The following is a 24376-nucleotide window of genomic DNA, read 5'->3' on the forward strand; positions in this document are numbered from 1 at the left end:
TGTGCTCAGCATAAAAGTCCCAAAGGTCCTCTAGTCGGGTTACTTCATCCGCTACCTGTGCCGCAAAGACCATGGACACATATTTCTATGGACTTTATTACTGTTTTGTCTGTGTCTGGCGGACGGAACACCGTATGGGTCATAGTTGATCGATTTTCTAAAATGGCACACTTTGTTCCCCTGGCCAGTCTTCCATCAGCATCCCAGCTGGCAAAATTATTCATAGCAGAGATTTTTTGTCTCCATGGTTTACCGCAGGAAATCGTATCTGATAGAGGTCCCCAGTTTGTGGCCAAGTTTTGGAAATCCCTATGTTCTGCTCTTGGCGTGAAATTGAATTTCTCCTCAGGATATCATCCTCAAACGGATGGTCAAACAGAAAGAGTGAACCAGGACCTAGTGACATTTCTGCGTTTATTCATGTCCTCCTCTCAGGACGACTGGCTGGACTTCCTCCCATTTGCAGAATTTGCCCATAACAATCTTTATCACTCTGCCAAAATCTTCTCCATTTTTCATTAATTATGGTTATCATCTGAAAGTTCCTGACTTCCAACTTCTGCCTACACTCGAGGTTCCTGCCGCAGAGTCATCACTTCGACAATTTACTGAAACCTGGAAACAAATTCACAAGGCCTTGCTCAAGACATCCAAGAAGTATAAGACCTACGCAGATCTGAAGCGAAAAGCGGTACCAAGTCTTAAAGTGGGAGATCGGGTTTGGGTTTCCACACGTAACCTAAGATTGAAGGTTCCTACTAAGAAGTTTGCTCCCAGGTTTATTGGGCCCTACCCAATCGAAAAAGTTTTGAATCCTGTGGCTTACAAGGTGAAGTTACCTCCACATTTAAGAATCCCTAACGCTTTTCATATTTCTCTCTTAAAACCGTTGGTACTCAATCGATTCAGAGCTGCTCTGCCTAAATCACCCAAGATCCAGTCAACACAAGGAGACAAATTTGAGATTCCCGCAAACGATACGGTTGCCTCCGGTACCTAGTTGATTGGAAATGATATGGACCTGAGGAAAGGTCCTGGGTAGAGGCAGAGGACGTCCATGCCCCAAGACTTCTTCGGACATTTCATGCCAAATTTCCAGCTAAACCTTATAGGTGTCCGGAGTCCCCCCGCAAAGGGGGGGGGGGGGGGTACTGTCAGCATCCGGGGTCTTACCGGAACGCTGGGGCCGCGGGGCGGGCTTCACGGGCGGCTGGGCAGCGGCGGTGGAGGGCTGCGGCTCTGGGTTCAAGGGTACAGGCAGCGGTAATGGCGTTGAGGTGGTCTGCTCGTGGCGGCGGGTCGTCGCTGCAGCGGCTCGCTCTTGCTAAACCATTGCCTAGGAGATCAGGGGCAGTGAGCAGCATGTTGTCAGAAAAGGTCTGCATTACTGGGCGCCGCCATGTTGGAGACCAAGTTTCTGACATAATTCCTGTTCCTAGTTTTCCAGCCAATCCAGGGAGACTTCTTCCTATAAAAGGGGGCTGGTTTAGGACAGGGATGCCAGTGCTTCAAGTTACAACCCTGTTGTAGGTGCTTTAGCCTGTGCTCCCAGGATTCCTGCTGTATTCTGGTACTTCTAACCCTGCATTGCCAGTTCTCAGTTGCTGCTGCAGTTTCCCCGTTCCTAGCCTGCTGCTGCCCGTGGAGACGCTCTTGGAAAACCCGGTTCAGTAAGACCCTTTGGGCACGGATGACCCTGGGTCTCTTGCCTCGTCCTCCAAGCCACAGTCCGCAGATTCTTGCTTCCAGCCAAGTCCTCGAACCACCATTCACAGTCCTCAGCTCGTTATCTCCAGCTTCATCTTTCAAGCCACAGTCTACAGTTCTCAGTCTCCAGTCACGACCCAAACTACCGTCCACAGTTCTCAGCTCCTCTACCGCAGTTTCATCTCATAAGTCACAGTCCACGGTTCTGGTCTTCAGCCTCGTTTTACTCTCACTCACAGTTCCACAGTTCTTTGTCTACGACCACGTTCTCAAGTCACCGTTCATCAACCTCAGTTTTCTACCTCTGCTTTGTACATAATAAATACTTTCCATTGACTCTCAAACTCCGCCTACATCCTTCATTGCTCCGTATCCCATGCAAAGGAAATATATCCAACCCCCTCATTTTGTTCTTCCCCAGCCTGCTACCTCCTTGGGCAAGTCTCAGCTGCCGGATCCCCAAACTTTGCTAGTCGTGACAAGAGCACAGTGAGGCATGTGGGATGGGAAGCAGGGGAGCATAGTGAGGCATGTTTGATGGGAAGCAGGGGAGCACAGTGAGGCATGTGGGTTGGAAAGCAGGGGAGCACAGTGTGGGATGGGAAGCAGGGGAGCACAGTGAGGCATGTGGGATGCGAAGCAGGGGAGCACAGTGAGGCAAGTGGGATGGGAAGTAGAAGAGCACAGTGAGGCATGTGGGATGGGAAGCAGGAGAGCACAGTGAGGCATGTGGGATGGGAAGCAGGAGAGCACAGTGAGGTATGTGGGATGGGAAGCAGGGGAGCACAGTGGGGCATGTGGGATGGGAAGCAGGAGAGCACAGTGAGACATGTGGGTTGGGAAGCAGGAGAGCACAGTGAGGCATGTGGGATGGGAAGTAGGAAAGCACAGTGAGGCATGTGGGATGGGAAGTAGGAAAGCACAGTGAGGCATGTGGGATGGGAAGCAGGGGAGCACAGTGAGGCATGTGGGGTGGGAAGCAGGGAAGCACAGTGAGGCATGTGGGTTGGGAGGCAGGGGAGCACAGTGAGGCATGTGGGTTGGGAAGCAGGAGAGCACAGTGAGGCATGTGGGATGGGAAGCAGGGGAGCACAGTGAGGCATGTGGGATGGGAAGCAGGGGAGCACAGTGAGGCATGTGGGGTGGGAAGCAGGGGAGCACAGTGAGACATGTGGGTTGGGAAGCAGGAGAGCACAGTGAGGCATGTGGGATGGGAAGCAGGGGAGCACAGTGAGGCAAGTGGGGTAGGAAGCAGGGGAGCACAGTGAGGCATGTGGGTTGGGAAGCAGGAGAGCACAGTGTGGCATGTGGGATGGGAAGCAGGGGAGCACAGTGAAGCATGTGGGATGCGAAGCAGGGGAGCACAGTGAGGCATGTGGGATGGGAAGTAGGAGAGCACAGTGAGGCATGTGGGATGGGAAGCAGGAGAGCACAGTGAGGCATGTGGGATGGGAAGCAGGAAAGCACAGTGAGGCATGTGGGATGGGAAGCAGGGGAGCACAGTGGGGCATGTGGGATGGGAAGCAGGAGAGCACAGTGAGACATGTGGGTTGGGAAGCAGGAGAGCACAGTGAGGCATGTGGGATGGGAAGTAGGAAAGCACAGTGAGGCATGTGGGATGGGAAGCAGGGGAGCACAGTGAGGCATGTGGGGTGGGAAGCACAGTGAGGCATGTGGGTTGGGAAGCAGGGGAGTACAGTGAGGCATGTGGGTTGGAAAGCAGGAGAGCACAGTGAGGCACGCCTGCGTCAGGGCACGCGTACGTACGTACGTACGTACGTACGTACGTACGTACGTACGTACGTACGTACGTACGTACGGTCAGTCAGTACGTGATCCAGTTTCGTACTCTCTCCTCTGAACTGAACTGGAATGAGGAGGCTCTCATCGCAGCTTTCTGGAGCGGTCTCTCCAAAAAGATCAAAGATGACCTCGCGACTCAGGACGTACCTGATAAGTTGGATAAGTTAATTTCCCTATGCAATAAATTAGACTTAAGATACAGAGAACGCTGTATGGAGAGATCACGGTCAGATCGTCCCAGGCCTCGAGTCGTTCCTCTACCAACACCATCAACTCCAACTACTGAGGAACCCATGCAGATCAATCGTTCCCGTCTTTCCAACGAGGAACGTCAGAGACGGCGACAAGGGAACTTATGCCTGTACTGTGGTGCATCTGATCATTTTGTTAAATCTTGTAGCCAACGTCCGGGAAACGCCCGCTCCTAGCTTGTGCCGGAGATGTCAAGCTAGGAGAATTCTCAGAATTACTTGCCAAGAAAGAGTCAGTCTTGTTAACCCACCTGGAGCTTCCTTCTTCCTCCCTTCTCATCCCTGCACTACTCGACTCCGGAGCCGCCGAAAGTTTTATTACATCAGCTCTGGTCAAACGATCTGGGATACAAATGGTCCGTTTGGATCGTACCATCTCAATTACTGCTGTGGATGGAAGTCATATTCCTGAGGGAATTATCACTCTTCGTACAATTCCTCTTAAGATGAAGGTTGGAGCTCTTCATTCGGAAAACATCTCTTTCCTAGTAATTCCCAAAGCCTCTCACGAACTGATCCTAGGATTTCCATGGTTAATTAGACACAATCCCCACATAGATTGGCAAACCATGGATGTTCTTTCCTGGGGACGAAACTGCTTCCAGAACGGTTTGCCCTCTGTAAGACCTCTCTGCTCTTCTAGTCCTTCCAGCCTCCCTGCAGAATACCAGGCCTTCCAAGATGTTTTTAGTAAGCATGGGGCGGACACCTTGCCTCCGCATCGCACTTGGGATTGTCCCATTGATCTGGTACCCGGCAAGACTCCTCCCCGAGGTTGAATCTACCCGCTCTCTCTCCCTGAGACTCAGGCCATGTCGGAGTATATCCGGGAGAACTTGGAAAAAGGGTTCATTAGGTCATCCACCTCTCCGGCTGGGGCGGGGTTTTTCTTTGTCAAAAAGAAGGATGGGGGTCTGCGGCCCTGTATTGACTATAGAGGTCTCAATGACATTACAATTAAGAACAGATATCCATTACCTCTAATTCCAGAACTGTTCGACCGTGTTAAAGGAGCTACTGTATTCACTAAGCTGGACTTACGGGGAGCCTACAATCTTATACGTATTCGCCCAGGTGACAAATGGAAGACGGCTTTTAATACCCGCGACGGCCATTACGAATATCTGGTAATGCCTTTCGGCCTATGTAACGCCCCAGCCGTCTTTCAAGAATTCGTTAATTCGTTAATGAAATCTTCAGAGACCTCCTCTATGACTGCTTGGTGGTTTACTTGGATGACATCCTCATTTTTTCTAGGGATCTGAAGACCCATCGAGAACAAGTCAAAGAAGTTCTAACTCGTTTACGGAGGAATCAACTATTTTGTAAGCTCGAGAAGTGCACCTTCGAAGTACCCATGATTCCATTCCTCGGTTACATCCTTTCAGGGCAGAAATTGCAGATGGACCCCGCTAAAGTCCAAGCGATTCAGGATTGGTCGCTTTCAGCTTCCCTTAAGGGAGTTCAACGTTTCCTGGGGTTCGCTAACTTCTACCGAAGATTCATTCAGAATTATTCCTCTGTCATAGCCCCCATAACAGCATTAACCAGGAAAGGAGCCGATCCAGCCAAATGGTCTCCAGAGGCTTTAGAAGCCTTTTCATCGTTAAAGAAGGCCTTCATGACCGCTCCTGTTCTTCGACAACCTGATCTCAGTCGTCCGTTCCTGGTGGAAGTCGATGCCTCCACGGTAGGAGTGGGAGCAGTTTTGTCCCAGCTCTTCGAGGACAAGAAAGTCCATCCTTGTGCATTCTTCTCGCGAAGATTCTCCCCCACTGAGCAGAATTACGCTATTGGGGAGCAAGAATTACTAGCAATTAAGTTAGCCTTTGAGGAGTGGAGGTATTTGTTGGAGGGAGCTCAGCATACAATCTCGGTAACCACGGATCATCAGAACCTCCTGTATCTACAGTCAGCCCAATGTCTGAACCCACGTCAAGCAAGATGGGCACTCTTCTTTACCCGTTTCAACTTTAAACTTAGTTACCGTCCAGGGTCCCTCAACAAAAAGGCAGATGCATTATCTCGTTCCTTGAGTTCTGAAGAACCCTCTGACCGTTCAAAAGAACAATACATCTTAGACTCCACCTCTTTTTCAGCAACCAATACCTCTCCACTTCCTCCTCCAGGAAAGATCTTCGTTGCTCCAAATCTTCGCAAGAGACTGCTTACATGGGCTCATTCCTCCTCCTTCATGGGCCATGCGGGTGGTCATAAAACGCTCAAATTCATTCAGCGCTCCTACTGGTGGCCTTATCTCAGGACTGATGTACAGGAATTCGTGGCTGCCTGTCCAAAGTGTGCTCAGCATAAAAGTCCCAAAGGTCCTCTAGTCGGGTTACTTCATCCGCTACCTGTGCCGCAAAGACCATGGACACATATTTCTATGGACTTTATTACTGTTTTGTCTGTGTCTGGCGGACGGAACACCGTATGGGTCATAGTTGATCGATTTTCTAAAATGGCACACTTTGTTCCCCTGGCCAGTCTTCCATCAGCATCCCAGCTGGCAAAATTATTCATAGCAGAGATTTTTTGTCTCCATGGTTTACCGCAGGAAATCGTATCTGATAGAGGTCCCCAGTTTGTGGCCAAGTTTTGGAAATCCCTATGTTCTGCTCTTGGCGTGAAATTGAATTTCTCCTCAGGATATCATCCTCAAACGGATGGTCAAACAGAAAGAGTGAACCAGGACCTAGTGACATTTCTGCGTTTATTCATGTCCTCCTCTCAGGACGACTGGCTGGACTTCCTCCCATTTGCAGAATTTGCCCATAACAATCTTTATCACTCTGCCAAAATCTTCTCCATTTTTCATTAATTATGGTTATCATCTGAAAGTTCCTGACTTCCAACTTCTGCCTACACTCGAGGTTCCTGCCGCAGAGTCATCACTTCGACAATTTACTGAAACCTGGAAACAAATTCACAAGGCCTTGCTCAAGACATCCAAGAAGTATAAGACCTACGCAGATCTGAAGCGAAAAGCGGTACCAAGTCTTAAAGTGGGAGATCGGGTTTGGGTTTCCACACGTAACCTAAGATTGAAGGTTCCTACTAAGAAGTTTGCTCCCAGGTTTATTGGGCCCTACCCAATCGAAAAAGTTTTGAATCCTGTGGCTTACAAGGTGAAGTTACCTCCACATTTAAGAATCCCTAACGCTTTTCATATTTCTCTCTTAAAACCGTTGGTACTCAATCGATTCAGAGCTGCTCTGCCTAAATCACCCAAGATCCAGTCAACACAAGGAGACAAATTTGAGATTCCCGCAAACGATACGGTTGCCTCCGGTACCTAGTTGATTGGAAATGATATGGACCTGAGGAAAGGTCCTGGGTAGAGGCAGAGGACGTCCATGCCCCAAGACTTCTTCGGACATTTCATGCCAAATTTCCAGCTAAACCTTATAGGTGTCCGGAGTCCCCCCGCAAAGGGGGGGGGGGGGTACTGTCAGCATCCGGGGTCTTACCGGAACGCTGGGGCCGCGGGGCGGGCTTCACGGGCGGCTGGGCAGCGGCGGTGGAGGGCTGCGGCTCTGGGTTCAAGGGTACAGGCAGCGGTAATGGCGTTGAGGTGGTCTGCTCGTGGCGGCGGGTCGTCGCTGCAGCGGCTCGCTCTTGCTAAACCATTGCCTAGGAGATCAGGGGCAGTGAGCAGCATGTTGTCAGAAAAGGTCTGCATTACTGGGCGCCGCCATGTTGGAGACCAAGTTTCTGACATAATTCCTGTTCCTAGTTTTCCAGCCAATCCAGGGAGACTTCTTCCTATAAAAGGGGGCTGGTTTAGGACAGGGATGCCAGTGCTTCAAGTTACAACCCTGTTGTAGGTGCTTTAGCCTGTGCTCCCAGGATTCCTGCTGTATTCTGGTACTTCTAACCCTGCATTGCCAGTTCTCAGTTGCTGCTGCAGTTTCCCCGTTCCTAGCCTGCTGCTGCCCGTGGAGACGCTCTTGGAAAACCCGGTTCAGTAAGACCCTTTGGGCACGGATGACCCTGGGTCTCTTGCCTCGTCCTCCAAGCCACAGTCCGCAGATTCTTGCTTCCAGCCAAGTCCTCGAACCACCATTCACAGTCCTCAGCTCGTTATCTCCAGCTTCATCTTTCAAGCCACAGTCTACAGTTCTCAGTCTCCAGTCACGACCCAAACTACCGTCCACAGTTCTCAGCTCCTCTACCGCAGTTTCATCTCATAAGTCACAGTCCACGGTTCTGGTCTTCAGCCTCGTTTTACTCTCACTCACAGTTCCACAGTTCTTTGTCTACGACCACGTTCTCAAGTCACCGTTCATCAACCTCAGTTTTCTACCTCTGCTTTGTACATAATAAATACTTTCCATTGACTCTCAAACTCCGCCTACATCCTTCATTGCTCCGTATCCCATGCAAAGGAAATATATCCAACCCCCTCATTTTGTTCTTCCCCAGCCTGCTACCTCCTTGGGCAAGTCTCAGCTGCCGGATCCCCAAACTTTGCTAGTCGTGACAAGAGCACAGTGAGGCATGTGGGATGGGAAGCAGGGGAGCATAGTGAGGCATGTTTGATGGGAAGCAGGGGAGCACAGTGAGGCATGTGGGTTGGAAAGCAGGGGAGCACAGTGTGGGATGGGAAGCAGGGGAGCACAGTGAGGCATGTGGGATGCGAAGCAGGGGAGCACAGTGAGGCAAGTGGGATGGGAAGTAGAAGAGCACAGTGAGGCATGTGGGATGGGAAGCAGGAGAGCACAGTGAGGCATGTGGGATGGGAAGCAGGAGAGCACAGTGAGGTATGTGGGATGGGAAGCAGGGGAGCACAGTGGGGCATGTGGGATGGGAAGCAGGAGAGCACAGTGAGACATGTGGGTTGGGAAGCAGGAGAGCACAGTGAGGCATGTGGGATGGGAAGTAGGAAAGCACAGTGAGGCATGTGGGATGGGAAGTAGGAAAGCACAGTGAGGCATGTGGGATGGGAAGCAGGGGAGCACAGTGAGGCATGTGGGGTGGGAAGCAGGGAAGCACAGTGAGGCATGTGGGTTGGGAGGCAGGGGAGCACAGTGAGGCATGTGGGTTGGGAAGCAGGAGAGCACAGTGAGGCATGTGGGATGGGAAGCAGGGGAGCACAGTGAGGCATGTGGGATGGGAAGCAGGGGAGCACAGTGAGGCATGTGGGGTGGGAAGCAGGGGAGCACAGTGAGACATGTGGGTTGGGAAGCAGGAGAGCACAGTGAGGCATGTGGGATGGGAAGCAGGGGAGCACAGTGAGGCAAGTGGGGTAGGAAGCAGGGGAGCACAGTGAGGCATGTGGGTTGGGAAGCAGGAGAGCACAGTGTGGCATGTGGGATGGGAAGCAGGGGAGCACAGTGAAGCATGTGGGATGCGAAGCAGGGGAGCACAGTGAGGCATGTGGGATGGGAAGTAGGAGAGCACAGTGAGGCATGTGGGATGGGAAGCAGGAGAGCACAGTGAGGCATGTGGGATGGGAAGCAGGAAAGCACAGTGAGGCATGTGGGATGGGAAGCAGGGGAGCACAGTGGGGCATGTGGGATGGGAAGCAGGAGAGCACAGTGAGACATGTGGGTTGGGAAGCAGGAGAGCACAGTGAGGCATGTGGGATGGGAAGTAGGAAAGCACAGTGAGGCATGTGGGATGGGAAGCAGGGGAGCACAGTGAGGCATGTGGGGTGGGAAGCACAGTGAGGCATGTGGGTTGGGAAGCAGGGGAGTACAGTGAGGCATGTGGGTTGGAAAGCAGGAGAGCACAGTGAGGCATGTGGGATGGGAAGCAGGGGAGCACAGTGAGGCATGTGGGATGGGAAGCAGGGGAGCACCGTGAGGCATGTGGGGTGGGAAGCAGGGGAGCACAGTGAGGCAAGTGGGGTGGGAAGCAGGAAAGCACAGTGAGGCATGTGGGTTGGGAAGCAGGAGAGCACAGTGAGGCAAGTGGGGTGGGAAGCAGGGGAGCACAGTGAGGCATGTGGGATGCGAAGCAGGGGTGCACAGTGAGGCATGTGGGATGGGAAGTAGGAGAGCACAGTGAGGCATGTGGGATAGGAAGCAGGAGAGCACAGTGAGGCATGTGGGATGGGAAGCAGGAGAGCACAGTGAGGCATGTGGGATGGGAAGCAGGGGAGCACAGTGGGGCATGTGGGATTGGAAGCAGGAGAGCACAGTGAGACATGTGGGTTCGGAAGCAGGAGAGCACAGTGAGGCATGTGGGATGGGAAGTAGGAAAGCACAGTGAGGCATGTGGGATGGGAAGCAGGGGAGCACAGTGAGGCATGTGGGGTAGGAAGCAGGGGAGCACAGTGAGGCATGTGGGTTGGGAAGCAGGGGAGCACAGTGAGGCATGTGGGTTGGGAAGCAGGAGAGCACAGTGAGGCATGTGGGGTGGGAAGCAGGGGAGCACAGTGAGGCATGTGGGTTGGGAAGCAGGAGAGCACAGTGAGGCATGTGGGATGGGAAGCAGGGGAGCACAGTGAGGCAAGTGGGTTGGGAAGCAGGGGAGCACAGTGAGGCATGTGGGTTGGGAAGCAGGAGAGCACAGTGAGGCATGTGGGATGGGAAGCAGGGGAGCACAGTGAGGCATGTGGGATGGGAAGCAGGGGAGCACAGTGAGGCATGTGGGGTGGGAAGCAGGGGAGCACAGTGAGGCATGTATAATGGGAAGCAGGGGAGCACAGTGAGACATGTGGGATGGGCCGCAGGGGAGCTTAGTGAGGCATGTGGGATGAGATGCAGGGGAGCACAGTGAGGCATGTGGGAAGTGAAGCAGGGGAGCACAGTGAGGCATGTGGGATGGGAAGCAGGGGAGCGCAGTGAGGCATGTATAATGGGAAACGGGAGCACAGTGAGGCATGTGGGATGGGAAGCAGGGGAGCACAGTGAGGCATCTGGGATGGGAAGCAGGGGAGCGCAGTGAGGCATGTGGGATGGGAAACAGGGGAACGCAGTGAGGCATGTGGGATGGGAAGCAGGGGAGCACAGTGAGGCATGTGAAATGGGAAGCAGGGGAGCGCAGTGAGGCATGTGTAATGGGAAGCAGGGGAGCACCGTGAGGCAAGTGGGAAGGGGCCAGAGGTAGCACAGTGAGGCATGTGGGATGCGAAGCAGGGGAGCACAGTGAGGCATGTGGTGTGGGAAGCAGGGGAGCACAGTGAGGCATGTGGGTTGGGAAGCAGGAGAGCACAGTGAGGCATGTGGGATGGGAAGCAGGGGAGCACAGTGAGGCATGTGTAATGGGAAGCAGGGGAGCACCGTGAGGCAAGTGGGAAGGGGCCAGAGATAGCACAGTGAGGCATGTGGGGTGGGAAGCAGGGGAGCACAGTGAGGCATGTGGGGTGGGAAGCAGGGGAGCACAGTGTGGCATGTGGGTTGGGAAGCAGGGGAGCACAGTGAGGCATGTGGGGTGGGAAGCAGGGGAGCACAGTGAGGCATGTGGGTTGGGAGGCAGGGGAGCACAGTGAGGCATGTGGGTTGGGAAGCAGGAGAGCACAGTGAGGCATGTGGGATGGGAAGCAGGAGAGCACAGTGAGGCATGTGGGATGGGAAGCAGGGGAGCACAGTGAGGCATGTGGGATGGGAAGCAGGGGAGCACAGTGAGGCATGTGGGGTGGGAAGCAGGGGAGCACAGTGAGGCATGTGGGTTGGGAAGCAGGAGAGCACAGTGAGGCATGTGGGATGGGAAGCAGGGGAGCACAGTGAGGCAAGTGGGGTGGGAAGCAGGGTAGCACAGTGAGGCATGTGGGTTGGGAAGCAGGAGAGCACAGTGTGGCATGTGGGATGGGAAGCAGGGGAGCACAGTGAAGCATGTGGGATGCGAAGCAGGGGAGCACAGTGAGGCATGTGGGATGGGAAGTAGGAGAGCACAGTGAGGCATGTGGGATGGGAAGCAGGAGAGCACAGTGAGGCATGTCGGATGGGAAGCAGGAAAGCACAGTGAGGCATGTGGGATGGGAAGCAGGGGAGCACAGTGGGGCATGTGGGATGGGAAGCAGGAGAGCACAGTGAGACATGTGGGTTGGGAAGCAGGAGAGCACAGTGAGGCATGTGGGATGGGAAGTAGGAAAGCACAGTGAGGCATGTGGGATGGGAAGCAGGGGAGCACAGTGAGGCATGTGGGGTGGGAAGCAGGGGAGCACAGTGAGGCATGTGGGTTGGGAAGCAGGGGAGCACAGTGAGGCATGTGGGTTGGGAAGCAGGAGAGCACAGTGAGGCATGTGGGATGGGAAGCAGGGGAGCACAGTGAGGCATGTGGAATGGGAAGCAGGGGAGCACAGTGAGGCATGTGGGGTGGGAAGCAGGGGAGCACAGTGAGGCAAGTGGGGTGGGAAGCAGGAGAGCACAGTGAGGCATGTGGGTTGGGAAGCAGGAGAGCACAGTGAGGCAAGTGGGGTGGGAAGCAGGGGAGCACAGTGAGGCATGTGGGATGCGAAGCAGGGGAGCACAGTGAGGCATGTGGGATGGGAAGTAGGAGAGCACAGTGAGGCATGTGGGATGGGAAGCAGGAGAGCACAGTGAGGCATGTGGGATGGGAAGCAGGGGAGCACAGTGGGATGGGAAGCAGGAGAGCACAGTGAGACATGTGGGTTGGGAAGCAGGAGAGCACAGTGAGGCATGTGGGATGGGAAGTAGGAAAGCACAGTGAGGCATGTGGGATGGGAAGCAGGGGAGCACAGTGAGGCATGTGGGGTGGGAAGCAGGGGAGCACAGTGAGGCATGTGGGTTGGGAAGCAGGGGAGCACAGTGAGGCATGTGGGTTGGGAAGCAGGAGAGCACAGTGAGGCATGTGGGATGGGAAGCAGGGGAGCACAGTGAGGCATGTAGGATGGGAAGCAGGGGAGCACAGTGCGGCATGTGGGGTGGGAAGCAGGGGAGCACAGTGAGGCATGTGGGTTGGGAAGCAGGAGAGCACAGTGAGGCATGTGGGATGGGAAGCAGGGGAGCACAGTGAGGCAAGTGGGTTGGGAAGCAGGGGAGCACAGTGAGGCATGTGGGTTGGGAAGCAGGAGAGCACAGTGAGGCATGTGGGATGGGAAGCAGGGGAGCACAGTGAGGCATGTGGGATGGGAAGCAGGGGAGCACAGTGAGGCATGTGGGGTGGGAAGCAGGGGAGCACAGTGAGGCATGTATAATGGGAAGCAGGGGAGCACAGTGAGACATGTGGGATGGGCCGCAGGGGAGCTTAGTGAGGCATGTGGGATGAGAAGCAGGGGAGCACAGTGAGGCATGTGGGAAGGGAAGCAGGGGAGCACAGTGAGGCATGTGGGATGGGAAGCAGGGGAGCGCAGTGAGGCATGTATAATGGGAAACGGGAGCACAGTGAGGCATGTGGGATGGGGAGCACAGTGAGGCATCTGGGATGGGAAGCATGGGAGCGCAGTGAGGCATGTGGGATGGGAAACAGGGGAATGCAGTGAGGCATGTGGGTTGGGAAGCAGGGGAGCACAGTGAGGCATGTGGGATGGGAAGCAGGGGAGCGCAGTGAGGCATGTGTAATGGGAAGCAGGGGAGCACCGTGAGGCAAGTGGGAAGGGGCCAGAGGTAGCACAGTGAGGCATGTGGGATGCGAAGCAGGGGAGCACAGTGAGGCATGTGGGATGGGAAGCAGGAGAGCACAGTGAGGCATGTGGGATGGGCCGCAGGGGAGCACAGTGAGGCATGTGGGGTGGGAAGCAGGGGAGCACAGTGAGGCATGTAATATGGTGAGCATGTCACACAGAGAGCAGAACGCCACAAAATACGAATAGTTTCCTTTTGACAGCCGCGGAATACGGAGCCCATAATTATGAAACAACACCAGGCCCGTAACTAGGTGTGTGCGGAGGGGGCATTGCACATAGCGCTGCAGGGTAGGGGGCACTGTTGGCGGCACTTGTCAATTATCTGTTTTCATTACCTTCACTTGCAGCTTCCCCCTTTTTGAAGCCCAGCATCTCCTGACCGCCGCTGTCTCCTACCCTGACCCCTTCTATCACTAATACCTAAACAACATTTATAAACTCAACTTGAGATTTCATTCTTATTAAGTCCTTTATTACATTTCAAGATGCTGACATACCTGGGATTCAAACCCATTGCATTGCAGTCAATCTATTAATTGAGCTCTCTGCACTTGCATAGAAAGGTAGATAATTCTAAGCTGGAGAATTCTAACTATTTGAAGCTTACCTTGTACTTTGTGAACAAAATGATCAGCATTGTGGATGAGCAGATCTATGTAGTGTGTGGCTGAAAGAGATTGGATGTGTGGCTGCACACTACATACAGATGGAGCATCTGATGTGGCTCCATCGCAGGTGTGCACTCCCGGCGTTACTAGGCAATCCATCCGCCTAGCCCAGCCGGGAGTGCACAGAGACGCTCTCCCATTCTAGTGAATGGGGTGCATCCCCGTCACGGGTGCGTGCACCCGCCCGGATGGAGATGCTCTCTGCGTTAGGCACTCCCGGGCGGACGCGCCCAGGCTCAGACGGAGCCACGACTAGCGTGGTTCCATCTGTAGATCTGCTCAATTGCACTGCTAATTACAAAAGTACCAGTAGCCTCATATACGTCTCATAGTTTTTATGCAGGATCAAATAGCTCAATGAGAAGGGTGTGTGATTAGAATTCAGCAGGTTATAGGTATGAATCCTGGGTATGGTAGAATATTGAAAAGGGTTATTTAATAAAGGGTATTGTAACTGAACAACAATGAGCTCTCAAGTGAAGTGCATGAATGTGGTATAAAGAGGAATTGTGTCCAAATTCATTTTCTTGCAGTGGTCTGTAAGTGTGTGTAATATATATATAATGCGGGAATGGGCATCATAGCATGGGCTTTCTCTGGGATCGATCTTGTCATGCCCCTTCCCCATGAGGCATGCACCTTATGTCACTATAGGAAAAATGGGAAAGGGTGGCGCCAATTCTCTCTCTGGCACAGGGCATCAAAAAGCCTAGTAATGGCTCTGCACAACATGTTACAGAGATTATGCTTCATCATAGCCACATGATGTCCTACCCAGCCACATAACCCTTACACTCCCACCCCCATAAGTAACATCACATAATGCATATCTTCCAACTTTAGATCTGGAGACCCGGGACCGTTCTGCATGGCGAGGCCGCGCCTGCCCAAAACAAGGGCATGGCCTTGGTAAAAGGGGGCATGGCTTCACAACCTTGCCACAACTGCCTGCCATGCCTCCCGTTATCATCACAGTGGGGGCATGGCCAGCGCGCTGTGAGGGTGACACCCGGGTGCAGGCTGCACTCCCAGCACCTGGGTTGTAATGCCACTACATCTTTATACTGTACAATGCTCTGTACAACTGCTTATAATTTATTTATGTTATCTTAAAAAAATATATATTATTTAACACAGTGCTTTTAATTATTTATTTTCTAAAAAAAATGGGGTGTGGACAACAATAGATTTTTTACTAATATGGCAACTTTCTAAAGCATGGGATGTATATGCTATGTAGTGGGATGATGCAGGGTTGAAAGCAAATTGTTTTGCTGTTGGATCTTGCATACAGTGCTATCATGAGCAGAGATAATGGGCAAATCCATGCCCCCTCCCCCAAAAATAAAAAAAAATACTATGGGCAGGACAGCGTGCAGCAATGGGGTTGCCGCAAGCTGTAATCAGTGCTGCAAACGGGACAATGGGGGTCATTCTGAGTTGATCGCACGTAGCTGCTTTTTGCAGCCCATGCGATCAACTATACTCCGCCTATGGGGATGGGTTTTTTCCCATAGCAAGGCTGTCGTTGCTTGTGCAGCCCTGCTATGGGAAAATAATTTGTGCAGTTTCTAAGTAGGTCTAGACATACTTACCAGCTGCCACGTTTTCAGCCTGTTCGGTCCTGGCTCTGACATCAAACACCCGCCCTGGACACACCTGCATTTTTCTTACCACTCCCAGAAAACGGGTCCGAACGCTGTGTTGCTGCCCAGGAACGCCCACCACCTGTCTATCTTCAAGTGATCGCCGCTGCGATCGCTTTCTTCGTTCTCTTCGGTGTGCGCATTACGGCCCCCGCGCATGCGCAGTAGTGACCAGGTCGCAGTTGTGCGAGCGAAAGCATGCTGCGATCGGGTTAGAATCGCAGCATCAATGTCCCCCTCAGCAACCAACCTGGGTCCCTCCAACAAGCCCAGAAAAGGCTACCTCCTCTGCTTGTGTATTCTTGCACTGCACGTGCTACGGAGCCAAGCGCTCACAACTAGTTGGATTTGTACACAAATCCGCTGCATCTCCATTTGCCACTGAGTTGCATACAACTGTGACTTGTTTGTTATTGTGTCACTCAGTACAAAGAAAAATTAGATGCTGATTGTGAAGTGCCTTGACCCAACTGTTCCAAAGGCCATTGTGTCAATTGCAGAGAATTGAATTCCCGCTAAAATGTAAAATTAGATTATACTTGCTGATCAGATATATCGTGTGGTTTAATGACCTTTCCCAATTTCCACTGGAAACACAAAGGGGCTAATTTTGAGTGGCAACCAAATAACAAGTATCTTTGCAGCTGAGCAAACCATGTGGCAATGCAAGGGGGGCAAATACATGTATTATTTATTCGAATGCAAGGTACATACTGACTTTTTCATGTAGCCCACAAATGCTGGACCACTCCCATCTAAATCTCTTTGCATGTTTTATCAGTTCCACCTGCAGTGCAACATGGTTCTACCAAGGAGCAAAGTTACCTGCTCTTTATGCTTTGCTCCCAAATCAGACCCAATGAAAGAATGAGAGAAAAACAGATATGTATAGGGGTAATTTGGATAATCTTAATCTTGTCTAAAAAAGACCAAAGTTATCCATGTATTTCCTTATACTGCTTCTATAATTCTCTTTTCCTCCTTATAACAATTTTTTTGTTCTGTCTGACATTACTGAGCAGCAGTTGGTTCCTGGAAAGAGCCCACCTTCTTCACACTGGTGTGGTCAGCTGTTCTCTTAATGTCTGTACAAGCTGTGGTTTTGGTTTGGTTCGTTAGTAGACACATGACATTTCCAGAAACAGATTTTCATATCTTGGGCCGATGTAAATCTAGTACAAGCTATTATCTCTATAGGATTCCACGTCTCAGCATATAGTAGTGATTGCACTCTACAGAAAGACAATTTCCACGTGATGCCTCCTCATTACTTGCTGTGACTTCTTTATTTGTGCGGCTAATGAGGTCCCCCAGGGTCTTACTGACTGAGCAGGAAGGAAAGGAGGTGACGTGTATATTTCCACAGAGACAAAAGTTGCCTTGCACTAAAATAACTATGCTTTCTGTGCTGCTGCTGAGAAGGTAAGGACTGGTACAGCCTGTTACTCCGAATTTTAAGACCACACTAGTACAGTATAGTAGCTTAGTAATGTGCAGGCTGTCATATGAGACATAAGGACAGATTTGGTAAGTTTATCTCTGTATGCTAGAAACCCTATATTACTTGTCATGTTGTCATACAAGAGAGTAGTACATTATAGCAGATGTGTGTAACAAGCTGTAGGAGTTCCATTCAAGTGATTCAGAAGTCTGGACAAATAAATCAGGTGCTCAGTCAGTCTATAGACACAGGTTTCCGATGGTATTCGGAGAACGGTGTCAAAGAGACCCAGGTTGTTATGTCCAGGTTGTTATGTAACTGCTTAGTGTGATGTGATGGTTTGTACAGTATGTTTCAGGCAGCTATCTTTTGTAGATGAAGGGAAGAATAGCAAACTGTATATAAGCACACTTACTACCAGTCACTGAATTATACATTTTGTCAGTAGTTTCTAGAAAAAAAAGATGTTATATAATCTGAACAAAAAAATAAACCATTGATTGAAAAAGTATATAGACTGTAAGATGCTGTTAGCATGTATTTATTGTAGATAAATGTTTCTTATTCAGTAGTGTGAATATTATGGTTAAAGTCTGATCTTTGGTAGAATATAGGAGTAAAGGTGCATACATACACTTAGCGATTTAGTAAACGATATCGACCATTTCCCCCCTCCTGAGAGATATTGTTTACTCTATCGCCCCGTGTGTATGCAGCTGACGACGGTAGTTAACGACCCTTGGTGTCGGCCGTATATGCAGCTCAATTTGGACACATCGTCCAAAACTGCATGTACAGCCCAGCCTCGGCATGACGTCACTGTGCGATATCGGCGGCCCAGGCTGGGAGGGGACACACTAGGCAATGTTGCTCACAGAGCACATCGCCTAGTGTGTACCCACCTTTATGGGGGTATTTATCAAAGCTTGGAGAGAGATAAAATTGTGAAAAACAAAGTACAGTACCAACCAATCTGCTGCTGTCATTTTTCAAACACAGCCTGTAAAATGTAAGGAAGAAGCCAGGTGGAGATGGGACATGGGGCTAGGGATCCTGCATGGGGGGGATTCTGCACAGCACAGGGCTGACAGGGGGTAGTGGATTCTGCATAGGGGGAGGATGCTGCAGAACACACTTAAATCATTTGAACAGCACAGAATGCCAGTTGACATTCCCAGTAAATGTGTTTTTGCTACCTATAGCTCCGACATATAATAACCATGCAATTTGAATTGGGCGTCTCAGTCTTCAGTCTTTGGGCTCCAGAAAACACATTTGATTATTTGACTCTTATGCTGGGTACACACTAGGTGATATGTTGTCTAATCTGGCAGATTGGACCAATATACCATGCACATCGGGTAGTGTGTACGCACTACCGTGTAATCCTGCCTGCCGACATCGTTGTAATTTTCCACCGAAGGGATGACCCGGTGGGCGACGTCCTGCTGCTGAATGCAGATATGAACGATATAGCGCACATCATTTGCTATATCATTCAGTGTGTACAGCTGACCGACATCTCATCCCATTGGTCACGATCACTGGATTGTCTAGTGCAGTGATGGGAAACCTTTGGCACTCCAGCTGTTGTTGAACTACACATCCCAGCATGCCCTGCTGCAGTTTTAGCATGGCCAAATAGCAAAACTGTAACAGGGCATGCTGGGGTGTGTAATTCAACACTATCTGCAGTGCCAAAGGTTACCCATCACTGGTCTAGTGCGTACCCATCTTACATACAATGTAGATCTGTTAGATAATAGAATATTTGTACTCTCCCCCTGCGTTCAGTCCCAAATGTCCAAAACGTCCTTCAAATGATGGTGGCACAGCAGGGCATGACGGTCAGTGGGAATTAAATCTCAGGAGCCAAAAAGCAGGGTATTTTCCCGGGGTGCTCTGTTTTCATTTAACATCTGCGGCTTCCATCACCTTTATCGGTACGATTGTATTCCAGCTACCCATATGCTTTCTGAATTATTTTATTCTGGAAATTCATATATGTTTTATGTTTTGAGCGTTGCATATGTTCAACCTTCTATTTAATAAATGTGACTTATACGTACATAGCTTCTTTACAATGTGTATACACCTAGCAATAGGTTGTTAAGGATTAGCGCCACAAGGGGAGAGTACAAATCTTCTATTATCTTGCATGTTTGGGGAGTTCATTAGGGTAACTCTAATACCTACCTCAGGCTTGCTTAAAATCCAAATACAGTGTATACTGTACGTCTACCCCATCCCTCTTTCTATCATACTGTAGATCTGTTGCCCATGAAAGCTAAATTGAAATGGAATTAAGGAAAAATCAGGGGAAAGATTAGGAGCCAAGTCATGAAATTCCACATGTACCCTTATATTTCAGCAGATACAGATGTATATTCTATATAGGGCATGCTGTACCTCACCTTTGTCAGAATTGCAACATTTGGTAGTGGTCATGGAATGAAATATTCTAAATGTGGAGAAGTAGCTGCTAATTTTTGCCATCTACTGTGACAATGTCCTAATTTTCAACATTTGAGCTGAAGACATTAAAGATAACACATTGCAGAGTACACACAAACACATTAAAAATAACTTGGATTATTGTGTTAATAGCTCTACAGTAAGCACAGAGTGTGGATTGCCTCCTTCTGTCCCAAAATGGTTAATGAAAGTCATGAAAACTTCTTACATTAGTAGTGCAGAGGTTCTCAACCTCAGACCCCACACAGTTCACGTTTTCCAGGTCACCCAGCAGGTGCACAGGTGTACTCATTACTCACTGACACTCCACAGGTGGAGCTAATTGTTTTGCTGGCAATTCTGTGAGGAAACCAGGTAACCATGAACTGTGAAGCTAGGTACACACTGGCAGATTTGTTTTGGTCTGCCCGACAATCGGACAGTTTTTCAGGAAATTGTAGGCAAAAATATCTGAGCTACACACTTAAAGATTTCTTTTTCAGTTACCAATTTTCTGCCACGTCACACCGCATTTGCATATGTCCGCCCACAAGGAGTGAGAGGAAAACATAGGAAATTTGGGCAGATTATTGAGAATGCACACACACCACTCAAAGGGGGTCATTCTGACCTGAACGCTCGCTGCAGTTCTTCACAGCGCAGTGATCAGGTCAGAACTGTGCATGCGCCGGCGCCGCAGTGCACCGGCGCATGGCTGACAGCAGGCGGCTGTCATTGCCTAGAGATCGCCTTTGCTTGATTGACAGGCAGAGGTGGTCGCTGGGCGGGAGGGGGCGGCACAGTGGCGTATGGCCGCCGTTTTGTGGGTGCGGTCCGACCAATGCAGGCGTGGCCGGACCGTATGGCGGGCGGGCCGCAGCAGCTGCGTGACATCACACGTAGCCACTGCGAGCTGGGCAGCGACAAGTAGCTCCCTGCCAGCATGCAAAAGCTGCGCTGGCCGGGAGCTACTCCTGAAGTACAAAAGCATCGCCGCAAGTCTCCCCGCACGTCTGTGTTCCTGATCGTAGCTGTGCTAAATTTAGCACAGCTACGATCAAGTCGGAATCACCCCCAATATCTAGAGATTGTGGCAGATATTTTTGGTCTGGGACGATTGATCGGAACATTTTTCACATTTTTTGTAAAAAATGTTTGGACTTTTTCATACTTTACGATCCACGTGGACTACGACTGGGAATAGTAACCTTGCCCGAAGCACAGCAAGTGAAGCGAGCCACGCGAGAGGACACGGTGCACTAATTGGGGTTCTCCGTCTCTTTACGAAGAAAACGACACCCCCCCAAAAAAAACCTCATGTCAAACTTTTTCCATGTCGGCCCTAGTGACCATGTCGACCTAATGCACGTCGACCGATAGTGGTCGACCTAATGACCCATACCCATAGCTTTGTTGGACTAGTTTACAAGCAAAATAAGAAGATGCATGTTGTATATTTTGTTTGGGGAAAAAAAGTTTATTTACCGGATCTAAGGGGGTATTTTACCAAAGCATGGAGAGAAATAAAGTACTTACCAATCAGCTCCTAACTGTCATTAAAAAAAAAACACACACAGCCTTAACGATGTTAGTTAGAAGCTTATTGGTTGGTGTTTTATATATCACTACTTCATCTCTCTTCATACTTTGAATTTAAATAATTTTTTAGGTGCTAATATTTTTTAATGCAATAACCACACCTTGATTTAAACATCATACAATAGGATAATTATAAAAGTAAATAATAACTTTAACCACTAGATGTCAGTAGAGCCATATCTAACACATACAAATATTAAAGAAAACACACCTTGATAAATATACATATATTCATAGGTCACCGTCATACTGTAGGTAAGTGGAAGAACAATAAATGAATTAGTAGAATAAGGGAGATAGTGCATATCACCCATTGAAGTCATCCGTATGTAGGTGGAATTCTTATGGTATGAGACAATGGGGGAGATCTACTAAAGCTTGCCTATGACAACCAATCTGATTCTTGAAATAATTTATCTAGTTCACAGGTCTCAAACTCGGTCCTCAGGACCCCACACAGTGCATGTTTTACAGGTCTTCGTGCAGAATCACAAGTCAAATAATTAGCTCCGCTTGTGGAACTTTTAAAATATGTCGGTAAGTAATAAATACATCTGTGCTCCTGCTGCGGTACTGAGGACCAAGTTTGAGAACCTATACTTTAGTTAGATAAAATGTGATTGGTTGCTCTGGGCATTGCATTAACTTTGTGCTTTAGGCATTCTACCTCAATGTGTTTTTCAGAAAGAGGACCATCATTTAAATTCTTGTAAGAAAAAGTGACATACAGTAATAATAATAATTTCTCATACGTCCTAGAGGATGCTGGGGATGCTTCAAGAACCATGGGGTATAGACGGGATCCGCAGGAGACATGGGCACTTTAAGACTTTAAATGGGGTGTGAACGGGCTCCTCCCTCTATGCCCCTCCTCCAGACTCCAGTTAGATTCTGTGCCCAGAGAGACTGGTCACACACTGAGGAACTCTACTGAGTTTCTTGGAAAAGACTTTATGATAGGTTTATTATTTTCAGGGAGCACTGCTGGCAACAGGCTCCCTGCATCGTGGGACTGAGGGGAGAGAAGCAGACCTGCTTCTCTGAGTTCAAAGGCTCTGCTTCTTAGGCTACTGGACACCATTAGCTCCAGAGGGTCCGATCACTTGGTGCGCCTAGCTGCTCGTTCCCGGAGCCGCGCCGTCACCCCCCTTGCAGAGCCAGAAGAAAGAAGCCGGGTGAGTAGATGAAGAACAGAAGACTTCAGTGACGGCAGAAGACTTTGTGGCTCTGAGGTACCGCGCAACGGGCGCGCTGCGCGCCATTGATCCCACACACAAGCGGCGCTACAAGGGTGCAGAACGCAGGGGGGGGGGGGCGCCCTGGGCAGCATGTATACCTTAGATTTAGACTGGCAAGAGAGATATTAATTGCCTGGGCAATACAGACCTCCGCCAGTATAAATATCTAGAAAATAGCGGGGCTGAAGCGCGCCATTAAGGGGCATGGCTTAGCCCTCGCAGCTCTATCCAGCGCCATTTTCTCCTCAAAAACGCTGGCCCTGCCAATACAGCACTGCTGAGCAGATCACAGTGAAAAACGGGGGGTGGGGGAGGGGGGGCACAGTTGTTTGAAATAAAGCACAATGTATAATGGTGTAAATAGAGCTGGTAAACGTCCGCTATGTTGAAAACTATATGGGAGACACAAACATGTGTGGGTGACCCTGTCGGCACCAACTAATCTGACTGGGTAAAAAAATTTACATGATAATGTGATGCATTTCAGAAAGCTATACCTGTGTGTGTGTGTGTGTGTGTGTGTGTGTAAGTATGGTACGATTGCATAGATCTGTGGCTCGAACACAGACGTAGTAATTTTGTGGATGGCTTAATATTAATAATATATTTCCCTCAGACCCCTCGGGGTCGCAAAAATATTATTTTGCCCAGTTACTACTCCCTGATATCGACACGAATACTATTTCTTATGTCGACCATGATGTTTCCTGATTAGATCCACAACATCGGCATTCAGTACATGTTTCATACACATTAGAACGTATTAATGTCAATAGGGACCTTGCTGTTCCTGACAAAAATATATAAAATATCTATATATAGATGTGTGTATATGAGTATTTAAATGTGTATATTCATATTAAAAATCATAATGAATGCTGAAGTAAAGTTGTTCCTTCTCATGTGCTGGTCGCTCTGTTGAAAAGCTCTAGGTCAGCCGTGACAAGATGGTTTCAAATCCTCACGAGGAGTCCGAGTGTTTATTCTTTTCCCGCCGTGGATAGAATAAAGTGAGAGTCAACCCCTGTTCTGCATGGGGCCCTGTCACAAAGGATCGTATAAAGGAAGTTAAGTGATATTTTAATTATATGCTTTGATTATATTTGCATTACATGCGCATGAGGGAGTGCTTGTATTCAGAAATGGTCGGTTACCTTGTCGTCCGATATAATTACCCTGTGGAGAGATGGGATACTCCTTAAGTTGGGTCATATATAAAACATTGCAGCCTACTGCCGTGCGACTACAAGAGGTATGGGACTCTTGGGTTCACGGGCCAATTCCATGGTGGTCTCGGCTAGGAGGGCGTTGTGGATTCACCAATGGAATGCTGAGGGTGACTCCGAGAAGTACTGGAGTATCTTCCCTATGAAGGTGAAACCTGGTTTGGGGATGGCTTTGTTATGTTGATCTCAGCAGATACCACTGGTAAGTCTACCTTCTCGAGTTATGTTCCCTCACAACGGTTGGCGACGCATTTTTGGACATGGACCAGTGAGTTAAGAATAGAGCCCCAAGGGGGACATACTGGAGTGTCCAGATAATTCCCCTCACTGATTTTTCAAATAGATCTTACCGATTCTCCTCTGGACGGGGAGGAAGTATGCGACGCCATACAAGAGTTGGGTCAGGATCAGGACATTGTCCAGCTGTCCCTGTCACAAAACAAAAAAAAAAGCTGTTATTCAAGCATTTTCGTGCTTCTGAGCCCGGACAGCTCGGTCAGAAGAATTCCAAAAAACTTCTACTTAAGAAGTTGAACTACAAGATGGAATCTCTCAGGGCAGGGATCTCCAATCTGTTAAAGGAGAAAGAGGTTTTAAGTGCGGCTTCTTCCGCGTTAGGCTTACCTGGGTTTGCAATTCAGGTTTGTCTTTGCCAGTTCTCCGGAGTGATGGCAGTATGATGGTTTTCCTTCAATAGTAAAAGCCATTATTATTCTGTACTGGGACGCTCTCCTGACTACGGCGAGGTCAAGAAACAAGTGGTGCAAGTCGTTGTTTTCTCTCTGACCGTTCTTCAACATAGTGGTTG

At 49.7% G+C, this 24376-nt stretch overlaps 1 protein-coding gene across 1 annotated transcript in view; it reads left to right on the forward strand.

The window, feature by feature from the left end:
- Window positions 1-16423: 16423 nt before the first annotated feature.
- SYTL3 (synaptotagmin like 3) overlaps window positions 16424-24376 on the forward strand; it is a 170817-nt gene continuing 162864 nt past the window's right edge. Inside the window, exon 1 of the mRNA XM_063917458.1 lies at window positions 16424-16504. Within this exon, the coding sequence (XP_063773528.1) occupies window positions 16495-16504 (10 nt within the window). The 5' untranslated portion in view covers window positions 16424-16494. The remainder of the gene's footprint in view (window positions 16505-24376) is intronic.

Source organism: Pseudophryne corroboree, chromosome 4 (genome assembly GCF_028390025.1).
Source record: "Pseudophryne corroboree isolate aPseCor3 chromosome 4, aPseCor3.hap2, whole genome shotgun sequence".
Taxonomy (NCBI): domain Eukaryota; kingdom Metazoa; phylum Chordata; class Amphibia; order Anura; family Myobatrachidae; genus Pseudophryne; species Pseudophryne corroboree.